General features: G+C 33.0%; 2 protein-coding genes across 2 annotated transcripts in view; one reads left to right on the top strand and one right to left on the bottom strand.

Moving 5' to 3' along the window:
- Window positions 1-698: 698 nt before the first annotated feature.
- LOC127732872 (alpha-N-acetylgalactosaminidase-like) overlaps window positions 699-16,904 on the top strand; it is a 193,892-nt gene continuing 177,686 nt past the window's right edge. The window contains exon 1 of the mRNA XM_052242058.1: window positions 699-721. The gene's annotated coding sequence lies outside the window, so the exon portion shown is untranslated. The remainder of the gene's footprint in view (window positions 722-16,904) is intronic.
- Window positions 3,860-16,904, bottom strand: part of LOC127732869 (cytochrome P450 3A29-like) — a 206,215-nt gene continuing 193,170 nt past the window's right edge. Inside the window, exon 11 of the mRNA XM_052242052.1 lies at window positions 3,860-3,996. Within this exon, the coding sequence (XP_052098012.1) occupies window positions 3,919-3,996 (78 nt within the window). The 3' untranslated portion in view covers window positions 3,860-3,918. The remainder of the gene's footprint in view (window positions 3,997-16,904) is intronic.

Here is a 16,904-nt window from a genome sequence, read left to right as displayed (position 1 = left end):
CAGGCAAACAAACAAAACGTGTTACTGTTTTTCTTTAGACTGTTTTTATATATAAAGTTGTTGCATGGCAATTGCATTCGAAAACAAAGTTTTAACATTAAACGAGCAAAAAATATTTTTTTTTTACCATTCATTGGATAAATATAATTCCTACTCATTTGTAAAGAGTGAATACAAACTATGTAGAATCATTTTTTAGATCAAGATCAAAAGCCGTATTGCAAGAGAAAATATCAAGGGCATTCTGAGCGTTTGTAAGACTTTTATTTTTGAGGGACAACATCAAAAGACCGATTCGTAAATAAATAATAAGGGAGCAACCGTTGAACTTCAAAGGGAGGGTAATATGGTTTAGGAATCCGCCCCCCCCCCCCCCCCCCCCTCCCCTTTTGAAGTTAAATGGTCGTTCCCATTGGCGTTATATGAAAACAAGCATTAATCTAAAGAATTTACCTAGTTGAGTGTATGATTAACACTGAGACGAACTTGTATAAACATTATAATAGATAAATTTATTCAGATCATGTGATAATAATTCTATATATTGTTCGTCATAGATTAGACAATCACATGTATACATGTATTTGCTTATCATTTTCTTTTAATAATGATTTACTTTATGTACATCTTAACCTGCTGTTACTCTGACACATGATTTGGTCATAAGATAGATCAATATCTTAAGTCACATGATTACATATTTACACAGTATCTTACACAGGTAGGTAAACAAGGACTGTGATATTTTTTAATTATTTTATTTTTAACTGTAAAATTAAAGATGACAGTCTGGTGAAAATACTTGTTTTGCATAGAGGTAGATTTAGGTATGCATGTTAACCTTTTTTACAAGACCGTACATAGTTTCATTCACATGATTTGTTATCTCGTTTGTTATGAACGCCTTCCGCACGGTGTTGTTCTAAACATGCTTAATGCAATACAAATAAATTAAACCCGCCGGATATTTTTTAATTTTTTTATTATTAATTTTTTTTTCAATTCCAGGGCACTCATTTTATTGCATCATGCCATGTGATGCAGTTTTGTAGGCCGCTGATTTAAGCACAGAAGAAATACAGCATATATTTAGATAAATTATCTACGAGCGTTCTTCTGTATTTTTTTTAATTACACTATCATCGGAAGGAATACGTACAGGGGCAGATCCAGGATTTAAGGTTAAAAGGGGGGCGCAAACTTAAATTTTTATCGAGCGGAGCGAGGCGATTTTGTTTTTTTTTTTTTTGAGGTAAAATTATCGAAATATTCTTCATTAAGCTGAGGACAACCCATGCTTTGCAAATTTTAGGGGAGGGGCGCACGTCCCTGCCTGAATCCGCCCCTGGAATACACAGTTAAATGAATATATATCGGATCCTTTGCCTGCGAAAAATATTGATTACAATTTTCAAGACAAAGAAATAAAAGGAAAAACACTTTTATTTGTTTGTCCCCGACTTCGTAGTCTATGTTGTCTTTACACGTCTAATTATTATCTACGTTTTTTGTTAATTTTATTTTATTTTAACTTTGTTTTACAACTAAAGCAACCAACTTAAATAAATTAACATGAGACAAACATTATGTTCACACCAGTAAAAATGAAATTGATTGGTATGACTCTTACTTTAAAGACTGAAAATTGAAGATTGAGACCGTCGTGATTTTCAGTTGAAGCACTGCAAGGTAGTTACGACCGTGCCACAAGCAACTGACATATCCATTATGATAGTTGAACTCTTGATATTTATTATTATCACAATCTTATTTATAATGGTTAGAAAAAAAAAATACTATTTGTTTTGAACATGTATGTAATTTTATACTTTTATCTGTGCCTGTTGACTTCTGTTAGCATATGCTCTGGGTTCGCTTAGATCAAAGGTAAAAGTCCTGACATAACAAAATATGTGAAGTATTCAAACGAGAAACCCAACTGCCTGATTTATAATAAAAACATGAAATGGAGACAATTATGACAGACAGCAACAAAAAACAACCACTCAATGACAGACCTCTGACTGGGAACGTAATGTGGAGGGATTAATAATTTATGTATGGTCATCTGAACCTGAACTTCTCACACTCGACAGTAAGACTAAATCTAAAGAGTTGTGTCGGTTTTGCTGAATACGCAATCACGTGTATAGTCATCATGTGTATAGTCGATATGGGACCGTTTAATCTGATGCCTCGTTTATAGACAGTTACATGTTTATACATGTACTTGCAATTTACAGAACCCAAGCTTGCAAAAATTGTGTAATGTTTGCGGTATGTTGCAAACAAAGTTCCTGGCCCTGTAGCGTTGGACTGTTTTTTTTTTACAATGGCCGTCTAAAATTCGTAAAATGGAAACGGGGAAGGTGTCAAAGAGACAACAATCTGACCAAAGAGCAGAAAACTTCCCAAGGCCACCAGTGGGTCTATATTCTGATGAGGCAGACTGTACACTAGAACTTAATATTTTTAACATCCACGATACAAGAATATACAACTGTTTGTAATATTTTACAGGACTTAGTATTTGTAAGAATTCCTTTAAAGAGGATTGTTGCTTACTAAACTTCCTCTCAGATAAGGTATCTATGGGTAAAGTTGGAGTTGTACATGTAGCCACTTACTTTACGAAATTATAGCTGCCATTAAAGGGGTTGAAATTTGACTGCTTATACACATACTCGATGCTAATCACATCATTATTCAAAATGCAGAGATTACTGACCTGTAAAAGAGGAATATAGATATGAAATATATACTAGTAGTCATATATTGGTGTGGAAACTCATTACACGATAATTGAATGTACAAGCTAGTTACTTCTATGATGTATGCACGACTATACAAACTGTAATGTCGCATTGCATTTCCTTTCAGGTAAAAGTATTATGTTCAGACCTCGGACTAACGAATCCTGGTGGATATATCATCACAGAGGTATTTACAGGAACTCATTTAGGATTATTTAAACCTCAGCAATATCTGAATGTCACTGTTGTGCCATCAGGTGTATTTTTTGGGTCAGCTTCTCCACTTTGAGAGCAAAGATGAGAATAGAATGAAAGCAATATGTATGAATGAGAAAAGGACAATGAACATTCACTTGTGTTTTTATAGTGAAAGAATGTATAAACGTGCGATCGGAGAAAAGATCAGATAACATACATGTAGTATGAATATTTTTTCATGTTGTGTGGTTGATTCTGTGTATGTGATTTTTGTTGTTGAGTTTATTGCATTTGAAGTATAAGTTGTTAGCATGTAAGCGAGGTCAATTGTTTATAATATACATTCTAAGTTTTGTTTTTCTTTTTAGAATATTAATTTTTTTTTTTATTTTGATTTTGTATTTAACTGTATGCAAAACACTATAACTGCTTTATCTTTTTATCATTGAAATATCAAGGAAATATGAGCTACTAGGGTGTACGTCTAATTGGGATCAAAACCCTGGCTTTATAATAAGTCGTCTTGGTCATTCATGTATAGATGAGTAGATAAAACATGGGCACTGGCTACGATTACCGCAAAAAGTAACAATAAGAAATAATTATTGTTACTTCCGAGACTAACTGCCGAAAAGTATTACCGTACAGGGACAAATACAAAATTAAAAATTGATTGTTCCTTGACGTCAAAATGCTATTCTGCGACAAATTTAAGGTCATTCCGAGACAAAAAGACCTAAAACAATAAATACGCCAACCACATGAACAAAAAGACAACGATCGTTTGAAATTAATACAGTTTTTAAGAATTTACACAGAAATTCTAAGATGAGAATATGCAAACTTTAATCCAACAATATCTTGTACAGTTGTTAATTAAAATGAAGGTAACGCTAAATACTGTCTCAAAATCTTTGTATAATGTCACACAATCCTCCCAAGTTATATCGTATGCAGTTAGGGTTTTCTACATTCGACTTTCCAGTTTCAGTTTCATGCCATTCGCGGGTTTTGTAATCCGCCCTTTTGTCAGTTGTATGGGAATCTGAAATAAACAAAATACCGAAAGATAACCTACAATGTTCCATATAAGGTGGATTAATTTTTTCTTTGGGTAGCAATTTTTGTGGATTGAGGAAAAACTGGATTTTCGTGTATATTTGATTTCGCGGTTTTGCCAAAGTCTGCATACTGCCTATGGAAAACATGTTTTCATTGAGCATTTAAATTCGTGGTTAACGTATACTCACGAAATCCACAAAAAATGATATTTCACGAAAAATAACTATTCCACAATAATTTTGATAAAAGATAACTTGGGGTAATATTTAATATCTTAAGTTTTTTGGAAGTAATATTCATACCTTAGACATAATTTTTTGAAGAAGTCAGAGATGTTTGTTAACTGAGAAACTAGTATAGTTTGGTTCATGCATGTTATTTCATTTTCTCGTTCAGATCCATTTTGGACTCTTGAGTTAAATTTCTTTATTTTACGCACAAAATGTTTAAAACGAAAATCTCATGAACAGGAAAGTCCTACACAAAATGGCCACATAAACGTGATAAATACTACATTCTGAAGTGTGAGGTACATTATCTCGAATAGTTCAATTCATCTCCGTGTCTGATTTTCTCCCACACGAGGTTAATGGAGCAATAGTGGAGCAGCGGAATATAACGAACGAATTATTCGATTTGAGGTACATTGGTATATTTTGTGTACCTAGCTTTAATTGATTGGTCTTGGACCGGGGACTAAATAATAGTTGTGGGAATAAATTAATTACACCGCTTATGAACCAACTTATATATTCAGCTGCAAACAATTTAAGCATCTTACCCTTTATAACATAATAAAAAAAATTACGTAACAAAGTTTTAAAATGACCCCCCCCCCCCCCCCCCCCCCCTGAAATAAATCATTTCATTTACCTCCGTTTCTTCACATGTTTTGAACCTGTAATGTTGCAGTATGTAAACTAGTGCATATTTGGCTTCTACCTGTGCCAGACGCATGCCCAAACATTTTCGAGGTCCATGGCCAAACGGTAAACAACAGTAAGGGTGCCTCTTTGCTTTGTTTTCTGGTGTAAATCTGAAAGATAAGATGTGTTTGACTTACTTTATCATTAAACAAGCATTTTGTGATCACTCAAATTCGTGTTAAAACAAATGTATGTAAAACATTAAGAACTCGGAATATTCTCTTTTTTGTTATCGGAATATTTTCACTTTTATTCATAGCAATAGACTATTTTCATATTACCGACTTTTGACTCCAGAGTTTATATTTTTAGACAGGTTACCTTTCTGTAAGTAGGACATTCTGGTACTCGGTCAAATAAGAGCAACGTAAAGAAGTAAAATCAAGCTTACAATTTGGGGGGGGGGGGGGGGGGAGGGGGGGGGGGAGGGGGGGGGGGGGGGGGGTGAGGGGGGAATTATTTGTTTTATGTATTCTATACAGGACAAAATCACCGGAAAAAAGTTCACTTTCCCCTCAAATTGCACCAATTATATGTTTGATTTCACTTCTTTTGGTTGCTCCTAATTGACTGAATACCAGGATTTCCTACCTATAGAGTAGGACACCTGTCAAAAAATTATATAATCCGCAATCAAAAGTCGGTAATATGTGAATAGTCTATTACTTACCTCTCAGGATCAAATTTGTCAGGTTAATCCCAGAATTCCGGATCTCTGTGAATTGCATGTATAGGAATCATTATCTCTGAATTTTGGGGGATTTTATATCCATGAACAATCATTTCTTTCTCAACATGTCTGCCTGTTCTAAAAATAAACACAACAGAAAAATTAGGAAAAAATACAAATAAACAAAGAATAAAGAGGTAGGATATTAAGAGAATGGTCAGTTTACAATGTATCAAGCGAAATTGTGATATGGCAGATGTTAGTACAGTTAATTAATGTATTACAACTTACCCAATGACTGTTTAGGATTAAAGATGCTCTCCATTTTTGACATAGACTATTATTTCATATAAAATAAATGGAGAATGTGTCCATGGGACACAGATGATGCCCCCGTTGCATGTAACTCAAGAACGATAAAAGTGAGGCAACCCAAATTCGAATTTGATCTGTGTATTGTGGTAATAAGCATTGTGTGTAAGTTTATTAACATTTGGTTAAGGCAAAATAAAGTAAGAGAACGGAAACTAATTTTTGGATGTACGGGCAGACGGACAAGGGTAACACTTAATGTCCCCTCTGCGCGGTGGGGATGATAAAAATATTTTCCTGGTCAAACAAGGAAGCTACAACTGATCACGTTCATAGCAAGATAATAATTATAATCTACTTTGAACCAAGAAATATTTTTGCAACTATTTGTTTTACAACTTGTTTTTCTACCAAGTGAATTGAATTCAATTATTACATAAATCGATATATTTTGATAACATAAGTGCTGCTTTGAAAACTTAAATTTACTAGTTTGCATGTTGCATCTTCTAATGACAGTATAAATAAATGGTTGTACTCTTGCCTTAAGAGCTCCACTGACTAATGCAGGCGGGATAAGGGGACGACCATTTCATATTCTAGGATTGTACTATTCATTTTTATCTGCTGCTACGATTGTTTATTTTGTATTCCCTTTTGTACACAATTGTTTTCTGAATTTTGTGTTGAATAATATTCTTTTATCCTGTCTTATGCAAGGTTATTCATTTTCAGCTCTTACCATGCCAGGATATTCATTTTTTTTAAAACCACCTAGATCCCCCACCCCCACCCCCCCGAAAAATAAAATGGTCGTCCCCGCAATATACAACAATGTCCAAAATGAATGTGACATTTAAATCAAATACATGTTATGGAGAATTGTTTACCCTTTCGTTTTGTCTGTTCTCTTCGACTAATATTGTTTTACATGTTTCTGGACGTACAAAGCGTTTGTTGCTGAATGGCCTCTGATTGAGTGTGTGGGATACGTATATATTTCCTGTACGAATACACATCGACACCCTAATTGAAAATTCAATTCGACTCAAAGATTTATATCATTGGAACGGACAATTCTATAATGCAAGTTGAAGGATTAGAGCGATGTAAAACTTAGTTCAAGCCACTACATTTGAACCTGCTTGTACCATGTGAGAACTATGACAGTCGATTACCTGATGTTTTCAAGAGGGCCTTTCTAAGAGAATTTCCCAAGACGATAAAGGTGTACGAATTTTTAAATAGCCCGTATATTGTACTGATTTATTCTAATTTGTATACATTGTAAATGGAATTACAAGGTATTTACCATCCTCTTGGTCTATATAGGCGCAATGTTTCACCGTATACCCGATTACGTACCTTCCTCCTGGTGCGTATAGACGCAATGTTTCACTGTATATCCGATTACGTACCTTCCTCCTGGTGCGTATAGGCGCAATGTTTCACTGAATACTCGATCCAGGTAATCCATCTTCTGGATATTGTCATAATTCGGACAATCCTGAAAAATATGATAAACTGTAACAATTCACCTTTTTTCCATTCAAGAACCTTTCCGTTGCAAATGAGGGATCATAATATACCAATTCGGTTTATGCATTAAACATATTGTATTTTGATTATCATTTGAACAAAAAAAATCATCCAATATTTAAAAAAAAGTGTAAAAATTTAACTTTCGCGGGACCTAATACTTTCAATTATTGAACCGGTTCCTTACCTGGAAGAAGAAGAAGGAGAGTCCAAACAAACTAAAATTATATCATAATAAAAAGACCATTTATGAATTTGAAGGGTATTACTTTTCCTAAAACGGAATCTATTTCTTTGATAAGTGTCTCTTGGCAATCTGGATTGGTTGCTAGGCAATAGGAAACAAATGTTAGTGCGGCGGCAGTGGTATCGTATCCGACTAACAAAAACAAAATGGCGTTCCCAGTAATTTCATCCAATGTTAATCCTGCAATTAGATAAAATTACTTAATATAGTTTTTGAATATTGAGTAGCACTTATCAGACATTCACTTTTGTTTAAGAGTATTAATATATTTACCACGTGAACTTAGATTCTGGGATATATGTCGAAACTTCATTTTGCCTATTCCCATAAATGTGGCCTTTTTAACAACCCAGTGAATCAAGTTTGTTAATTTTAACAAACTATTACAATTTGTTGTATTTGTATTTTTTATGTTTTAACTGCACATTTTGAATAAATCTGTCCAAAGTTAATTGCGTATTGTCAAGGGAAAGTCATTGTTGTACTGTCATTACAACTCGCCGTTTCAGAATATAATGCATTCTGGGTAAATTTAGTATGACAATAAATTTTCACTTCCGTACTCGTACTCTAAACAACACATTTCTTAATTTTGTAAAAACTATATACTTCCGTACTCCTAACGTCAAAACTATTATATTTAGATTTACCTGCGTACGTTGTTTTATTTAACGCCATTTTGCACCTACGTTTTAATATTGTATTTATATTGTGTCATAGATCAAACTTATTCGTTCATTGTAATTATGTTTACTTATTTTTGTTTTAAATGTCTTTTTGATCGAGTTAAGCCATTTCAATTGATATTTTATAGTGTGTCTTTTTATGTTGTAATGTTACACTGTCTCAGTTTAGGGTGAAGGTTGGCGCCTGTTAAAACGTTTAAAACCGCTGCATTTTTATGCACCTGTCCTCAGTCAGGAGCCTGTTGTTCAGTGTTTGTCGTTTGCTGGTGTGGTTCATAGGTGTTTCTCGTTTCTCGTTTTTTTTTATAGATTAGACCGTTGGTTTCAAGTTTAAATTGTTTTACACTAGTCATTTTGGGTAGTGGCGGATCCAGAACTTTTTCATAAGCCCCCCCAAAAATGAAATGAACATTTCATGCAGGAAATAATGTGTTATTGGTAAACAAGAAGCTGATGAGCGATGGATGTTACAAGGATAAGGATGGATAAGGGTACATACGGTATTACAAAAGCCATGCTCACGTGAAGTTTGATAAAATATTTACGGAAAAAACTCAACCAAATATCCCCGGCATGGACGGAGATATATCTTAAAACCGTCCCCCACAATGTTTTGGATATAAACAACCGATAGATACCTGGTGTAAGTAGCAGAGTTAACTACAAGTTATCTCCTGTGTCAGGTAGGTGAAATTTTTTCCGATTATGATATGCTTTTGCCTTGTCAGAGTTTTAACCAAACATTTTTGCATGTATCTATTCATAGATTTCCAAAAATAACTTCTGTAAATTGACGTCATCAAGCAAAAGCTACGATGAAAACAAAGTGAAAACTGATAATTTTCCGCAAACACGATCATCATTACTTTAAACGGTAATTGAATGTTACGATTTTTAATGGTAACAAAGAAATATATCCTGTTGAATCATATGCGTTTTTGTTCATCAAATTTCGAATGTACTTTTTCTGATATCTATAGAATTACACCAACAAACACGCAAACAAAAAAACAAACATTGTATTGTACATACTTCTTTTCTTCCATTTTTCTGGATACTTGTGTACTGCCTCGTCGTCGTTCACGTCTATGTCGTTATGCGCGTTCAACATCATCTGCAGCAGATCTTTTGGTTTCTGAAACCATGGAGCGTATTATGCATTTTTTTTTAATACAAAGTCCCAGACTGGGCGAAAATTTAAATTATACCGGTGTCACAATTTAAAAAAAAATATGTTTTGACGAAAGTCGAAAACTGGAAAAAAAATTTACGAAAGGTTTGAGAATCTAAAGTTTAACTCTCTTTTTCGCTAGCCAAACAGGAGCACATCTTGCATAGAAAGATAATAGGAAATTCATATAATTAGGGTTTTCCTCCCTACCACGAGTTTAAGCTTTTGGATATCCCGTATGAAAAATCTAACAGGAGTCCAACCGTACTCCATCTGGACTTGAAACGTATTCCAACCTGACTTTGAAAAGTCCAGTCTGACATGAGACGGACACGTACTTTTTCTAATACTTGGGTTATTTTCAAGTCGGTATTTTCTTAAAAGTCCGACCGTTCTTTTTGTAATGCTGACAAGAAAATAAGATCGGCTGGACTTTTGAGGACAATTATCCTTTGGGTAGATTGATAAGCAGGATTTTTGGTCTTAGAAAATTTTACAGTCATTTATGAACAGGACTTTGGACATAGAAATTTTTCATCAGATTTCTGCCTTTACAAAAATTAAAAGTTTGCTGCAAAAGAATATTCTTTAATTAAAGGATACTTGTCTTTCAGAATATAAATGTTATGACAGTTTGCAATTAATGTTATGTATGATTTTTTTGCAACAGACTTATTTTTCAAAATAGAAGATGTGATCCTTTCCCTAAAATTTTAATCTATATGGAATATTTTCATTCAACTGTTGATGGAAAGTTGAAAATGACTTTTGGTGACATTTGATTAAATTCTATATAAATTTGAATGAATGTTTGTGTTTAACACCTTCATTACCCTGTACATATATTCCCCTACTAAGGAGCTTCTGATCTATTTCATTTAATATATGCCTTCGGCTGTTTTCTGTTCTTTGGTCGGGTTGTTGTCTCTTTGATACATTCCCCATTTCCATTCTCCATTCTCAATTTTAATACATGTACTTACAATGTATTACACATTTTACAAATTACAAAATTTATCTGTTTCATAAAAAAAAAAAACAGCTTCATCTGTTACAGGGACTTCTAGTATATATATATAATGAGATGAAAAAAATGCACAATTATAATTAATGTCTTTATCATCAAATTGAATTAGAAATTTGAGCCATACCAGTGATTTAGATAACAGTGGTCTAGTAGAAATGTGCCATCTGTTTTCAATTAACCTCGGTGTTATAAGTGGACAGGAGGTACTATCTACACAGAGATTGATGCCATCTGAAGGAGAACACCTATCTAAATACATTGTACTGCAATTACTATCACTTTTGATATAAATATCTTAATTAAACAATAAATGGATATTTTTTTCTTAATATATATAAACCATTTTTAAGATTTAGGCAGTTGCTAGTAGTCATATCAAGTGGAACACTTCAACAGAAACAAACAACTCCTTAAAGCCCCTTGTACTGCAGTACAATTAAATTTGAATTTGGAATACACAGGCAGAAAACAAGGAAAGATGTGTCTTCTTTCATGAACAAATTGAGAATCTTATATGGGATAATATATTTGGAAATAGTTCTTTTCACATTGAATAATGAAGAATGGTCCTAACAGGCATCAATGACAATTTTGGTAGACTGGTGATTTGTTTGTGTAATTTGGATTACATCTTCTGGTAAGTACAATAAATTGGATTCCTCTATTTTGATGTTGTGCTTTTTTATTCAACATAATTATAAAAAAATGACATTTTTTTTACGTACTTTTGATAAAGTCCAGCTGGATCTGAACAGGACTCCTGCTAATTTAAGTATTTCGAGCAGTTTTCCGGATAATTTCGCTGAAAGTCCAGCCGGGGTATCACTTATTAGCAATTCAAAGAAAAGTCCAAATGAATATTAAAAGTACGGTGCTAAGTACTGCTCCTGTCCGGCTGGAGTACGTGGCATGTATTTCATACGATATTGGAAACTTAAGGATAAATATACATTGTATACTTGTATATAAATATATAATATTTTTTAAAACGGCACAACCTTCACACATGTTTTAACTGTTGCTGCATTCTAATCGATTTATATGGCGTCCATGCATAATTGGTTATGTGTTTGTTAATGTAAAGTATTGTGTTTTGTCTTTGTCTTTTTAATTGTTTTATGACAGATTTATAATTTTTAAAACTCCCAACCTGGTCAGTTTCATTCCTCATACCAATAGCTGTTTTAACAACAGATTTAAAATAGTCCATTACAGTTCGGTAATTAATCGATGATATGTTAAACCAGTTGAAGATGATGTCGACACTTGGAAAGGTCACTACAAAAGATAATTTGCTTAAGATGATATACGAAATAAATGGAAATTAAATACTAAAAATCAATGTTCGTAGAAAATCCTTTTCAATGCAGAAATTCTGATATTTTCTTTTACTAAAATAGATATCCGTCTTTTTTTTATCAAGGTGTTTAGATAGTAAGTTATTATAAGCAAGGAGTCTCAAAATGTAATTACTAGTAATCAGAACCTACCATCAGTATTGCTTCTCAACATGCACATGGTTTGTACTTACATGAGCAACACGACGGGTTCCACACGTGGAACAGAATCTGCATACCCTTCCGCAGCACCTGAGATAACCCCGGTTTTTGGTCGGGTTCGTATTGCTCAGTCTTAAGTTTTCTATGTTGTGTTTTGTGTCTTGTTGTTTTGTCTTTTTGTCGTTTTTCGTTTTTTGGCATGGTATTGTCAGTTTGTTTTCGACTTATGTGGTTGAATATCCCTTTGGTATCTTTCACCACTCTTTTACATAGGTTTAATTTTGCATCTTGACACAAAAAAAAAATCACAGTCGTACAATTAATAAATACAATGCAATTTACATTGTGTTTAAAAATACCGTTGATAATCTTTAATCTGATCTCAACTTTATATAGCTACTAAATGTAAGTAGTCATTACGTTTCGCTACATCTTCTAACAGTAAGATTGAAGGATTTCGATTGTCTATGGTTGATTGACATGTGTGTTATCAAGTCCGTTAAAAACGACCTGTCGGTTATGCTCAAAAATTGCATTCATATTAGCATGGAAACCTGTGAGGAAAAGTACAGTCACACTGGTCATGCTAATCTGCTATAATATAATTGCAAAAAGGTTTGCTTAGTTAAAGCTACCTTTTTTGATTATCATGTTTGTAAAACTGTTAGACTATATATTGTCATATACTGTTTACTCCGGAGTTTAAATTTTTTTCGACAGATTACCAGCTCTGTGGTAGGACATCCCGGTACTTGGTTAAGTAAAAGCAACAACAATAAGTAAAATGAAACATATACTCAGAGCAATTTGAGGGGTGGGTGGTAGGGTGGGGGGGGGGGGGGGGGTGGTGAGTTTCGTGTATAAAAAACATAAAATAGTTAATGGGTGACTTTAATATTGATTTGGCGTCGAGAAAAATTCCAGCTACATGGTCCCATTTGAAAAACATTTTTAACTTGTCTCAAATAGTCTCAGTTCCCACTCGAGTCACACAAACATCTTCCACTTTGGTAGACCATATTTATAGTAATGAACCAGATAATATTCATTTTTTTTTCTGTTCCAAAGTATTCTATCAGTGACCATTATCCAGTATGCATTTCTCACAAAAGAGGGTTAAAATCGAAAAAGAAAATTCATGAATATATTACGTTCAGATCTACTAAACAGTTTAATGAAAATGATTTTATCAATCACATATCACAGTGTTCATTTGATAGTGTATTAGAAATTGATGACCCCGAAGAAGCATTGTTGTCATTTTTAAATATTTTTACTGAAGTATTAAATCATCATGCTCCACTCATTAAAAAGAGAGTAAAACGTTTGTATCAAAATGAGTGGATGAATGATGAAATTCTAGATAGCATGAGAAAACGTGATTTTTATCATAAGAAAAAAGATATGTATAGTTATAGACTCTGGAGAAACAAAGTCAAACATCTCATCGAAAACTCTAAACAAAATTATTATACCAATATCATAGAACACAAAAAGGGCAACAGTAGTAAATTATGGAAGCACCTACATACTGTCAGCGGAACCGACAATCATACCAGTATTAAAATCATAAGTGATTGTAACAAAAAGGAAATTTTAGAACCGAAAAGCGTTGCTGATGTATTTAATGCTTATTTCACAAATATCACAGATAATCTTAATATAAATCAAAACAGCAACGATAGTTCTTTTAACAAACTTGATGATTTCATATCGGGTCATGTACCAGATAACGTGTATTTTTCTATACCACTTATGAGTAATGATTTTGTGTGTTTACAACTAAAAGCACTAGATGAATCAAAAGCAACAGGTCTTGATAACATAAGTGCAAAGTTTTTAAAGATGTCTTCTCATGCTATTTCACTACCACTTTGTCATATTTTAACTTAAGTATTAAAAAATGTATTTTTCCATCTTCATTTAAACTGGCAAAAGTCATACCAGTTTATAAGAACAAAGGTTCAAAAGAGGATGTTTTTAATTACAGACCAATTGTAATTTTACCACTCATTCTAAAATCCTCGAAAAACATGTGAAAACACACTTAGTAAAGTATCTTAATAAATACAACTTATTGTATAGAATGCAGTCAGGCTTTCGCGCAAACCATTCTTGTCAAACTGCGTTAACAGCTTTATTGGATAAATGGCTTAAAGCCATTGATGATGGCGATCTTGTTGGGGCAGTGTTTCTAGATCTAGCAAAAGCCTTTGATCTTCTCAATCATGAACTGCTTATTCAAAAATTAAACAAATACAAATTTGCTTATACTTCGCTACGATGGTTTACATCATATTTGGCTGACAGATATCAGATGGTATCTATTTCAAATACATTTTCAGACTTGCAAAAACAAAAAACCGGTGTACCTCAAGGATCCGTTTTAGGACCTGTGTTGTTTTTAATTTTTATAAATGATCTTCCTTTGTCTAATCCTAATCATAACACCGATTTATTTGCTAATGATAGCACCATATCAGTCATTGGACAAAATAAATGTTGTATCAGTCATAAACTTAATACGGTTTTACAAGATATGTTTCGCTGGTGTGATGACAATAAAATGGCTGTAAATGTATCTAAAACGAAGGCTATATGTATTGGCTCTAAACAGAAGCTTTCAGTTACATCAAATGAAAACATTAATATTGCTATGAATGGACAACAAATTAAAAAAAGTACATGTGAAAAGGTTCTAGGTATTTTTGTAGATGCATCTCTATCCTGGTCTTCTCATATTGATTATATCATAAAAAGGGTTAACTCTTCTTTAGCTTTACTAAAAAGGATAAAGAAATATTTAAATCACAAAGCTAGATACATGTTCTATAACGCTTACGTTTTACCTCACTTAGATTATTGTTGTTCAATATGGGGAAACTGTAATAACTTTCTATTAGATAGTTTACTCGAACTGCAAAAGAGGGCAGCAAGAATAATTTTAGACGAACATGATTACACCAAACCTTCAAGCGAATTATTTCACGAATGTAACATTGTGCCGATTACACAAAGAATACATTATCATAAATCATTACTTATGTATAAGGCAAAACATGGCTTAGCTATAGAATATATGTCCAGTCTTATTTTATCAGCTTCTGCAAACCAAAAATACAATACGAGATTTTCGTCCTCAGATAATTTTATAATTCCAAAACCAAATACAGAGTTGTATAAGTCTAGTTTCTCGTACAATGGACCAAAAGTATGGAATGCTCTTCCTAATTCAATTAAAAAATCAAACACAGTATTAGAATTTAAACATAACTACAAATCTATGTACTTTTAACATTACCATGATATTTGTACTATAATGCCATATATAATAATTGTTTATTGTATTTAAATTGTATTACATCTTTATTTATCATTATTATTGATTATGTATTGTTTATTTATAATGTAATTATTATTGTATTAAGAGAGCCTTATTGAAAATTGGTGTAATCCAAATGAGTTACTCTCTCTAAATAAAGATATTATTATTATTATTATAGTAAGTAACCTGTCGAAAAATTATATAATCCGGAGTCTCGTTTGTATATTATACCGTATGTCTAATGTATTCATAGTTAAAAATAACCTACTTATCAAGATAATCAACCCTGAAAATTTAAAATCGAACAGCATTTTTGCACATTTGTTAAATTTGCTCTCTGGATTTTTCTGTAATTCTACGTCAAGTCCAAACCCAGCTGAGGCCATGATATCCATAGAATACGCTCTAAAAACCCTGAAAAGTGAAAACGAGGCTTCGTTAAGCTAACTCATTCATTTAAGGCTAACACATTATTGTGCTAAGGTAAAACCTTGATCGACCAATATACTTGATATTCAAAACAAAGTTAGTTACAGTAACTGTTTTTAGGGTGCGGACACCATCATGAATTGGGTTGATCGTTATTGAATGTCTGTGTAATAGATGACAACGGATATGTCAAAATTGTCGAAGCTACAATTAAATCCTGTTTTCAATGATTGTTACATCATGACGAATTCTACATATGGAGCGGAATATTCTAAAACTCCCAGTGCATTTGAGATTACCCATGTTTTTTTTTAGATGGGGTTCGAATTTTTCAGTCTTTAGTTTTGTATGTGATGTTTTGTAGACTTGTTGTATATATCGTCGTTTTTCGATTATTGCCAAAACGGTGTCAATTACTCTTCGGCTGATGAAGGACCTCGGTTGCAGAGTGGTCGAAGTAGGTGATCACTAGCCTGTCAACTTTGAGGCTGTGGGGTCGAACATCACTTAGGCAAGGTGCGAATGAATCCAATCTTTATTGATTAGGATTGCAAATTACTTGCCGAATGTCAGTTGTTCTCTTTGGACACTCCGGCTTCCTCAACAAATAAAAACTTGCTGCAATAATATGCACGTGCACGTTTTATACGAATAAATCATATGTAATGTTACCAGTATACTGTCTAGTTATCATGGTTATTTCTGTGAAGTTAGGGTAGAGGGTCTGGATTGGAGGTCCTTCGATTCATATTCTTTAATTTTGTAAGCCATTTTATAAATTTTGCTCATTTTTCTCTATTCTTAATATTTTAGCACCCGATTATTCTCTATTCTTTATGTTTTTGGTCTATTTTTTCTATTTTTTTTGCCCTTTATTTTGCACTTTTTTCCAATTATTCTCTATTCTAAAAAACCATTCAAGACCCTCATAGTAGTATAAAAGAAGTTGTTTTAATGGTGGTAGTTGTAGTAGTAGATGTAGCAACATAAATTATTGTCGTATTTTCATAATAACATTACTGTTGTGCTGTTTTTCCTTAAGAAAGATAATACATTCCTT

This window comes from Mytilus californianus, unplaced genomic scaffold (assembly GCF_021869535.1).
Source record: "Mytilus californianus isolate M0D057914Y unplaced genomic scaffold, xbMytCali1.0.p SCAF_29, whole genome shotgun sequence".
Lineage (NCBI taxonomy): Eukaryota > Metazoa > Mollusca > Bivalvia > Mytilida > Mytilidae > Mytilus > Mytilus californianus.
This window is presented reverse-complemented; position numbering and strand designations above follow the sequence as displayed.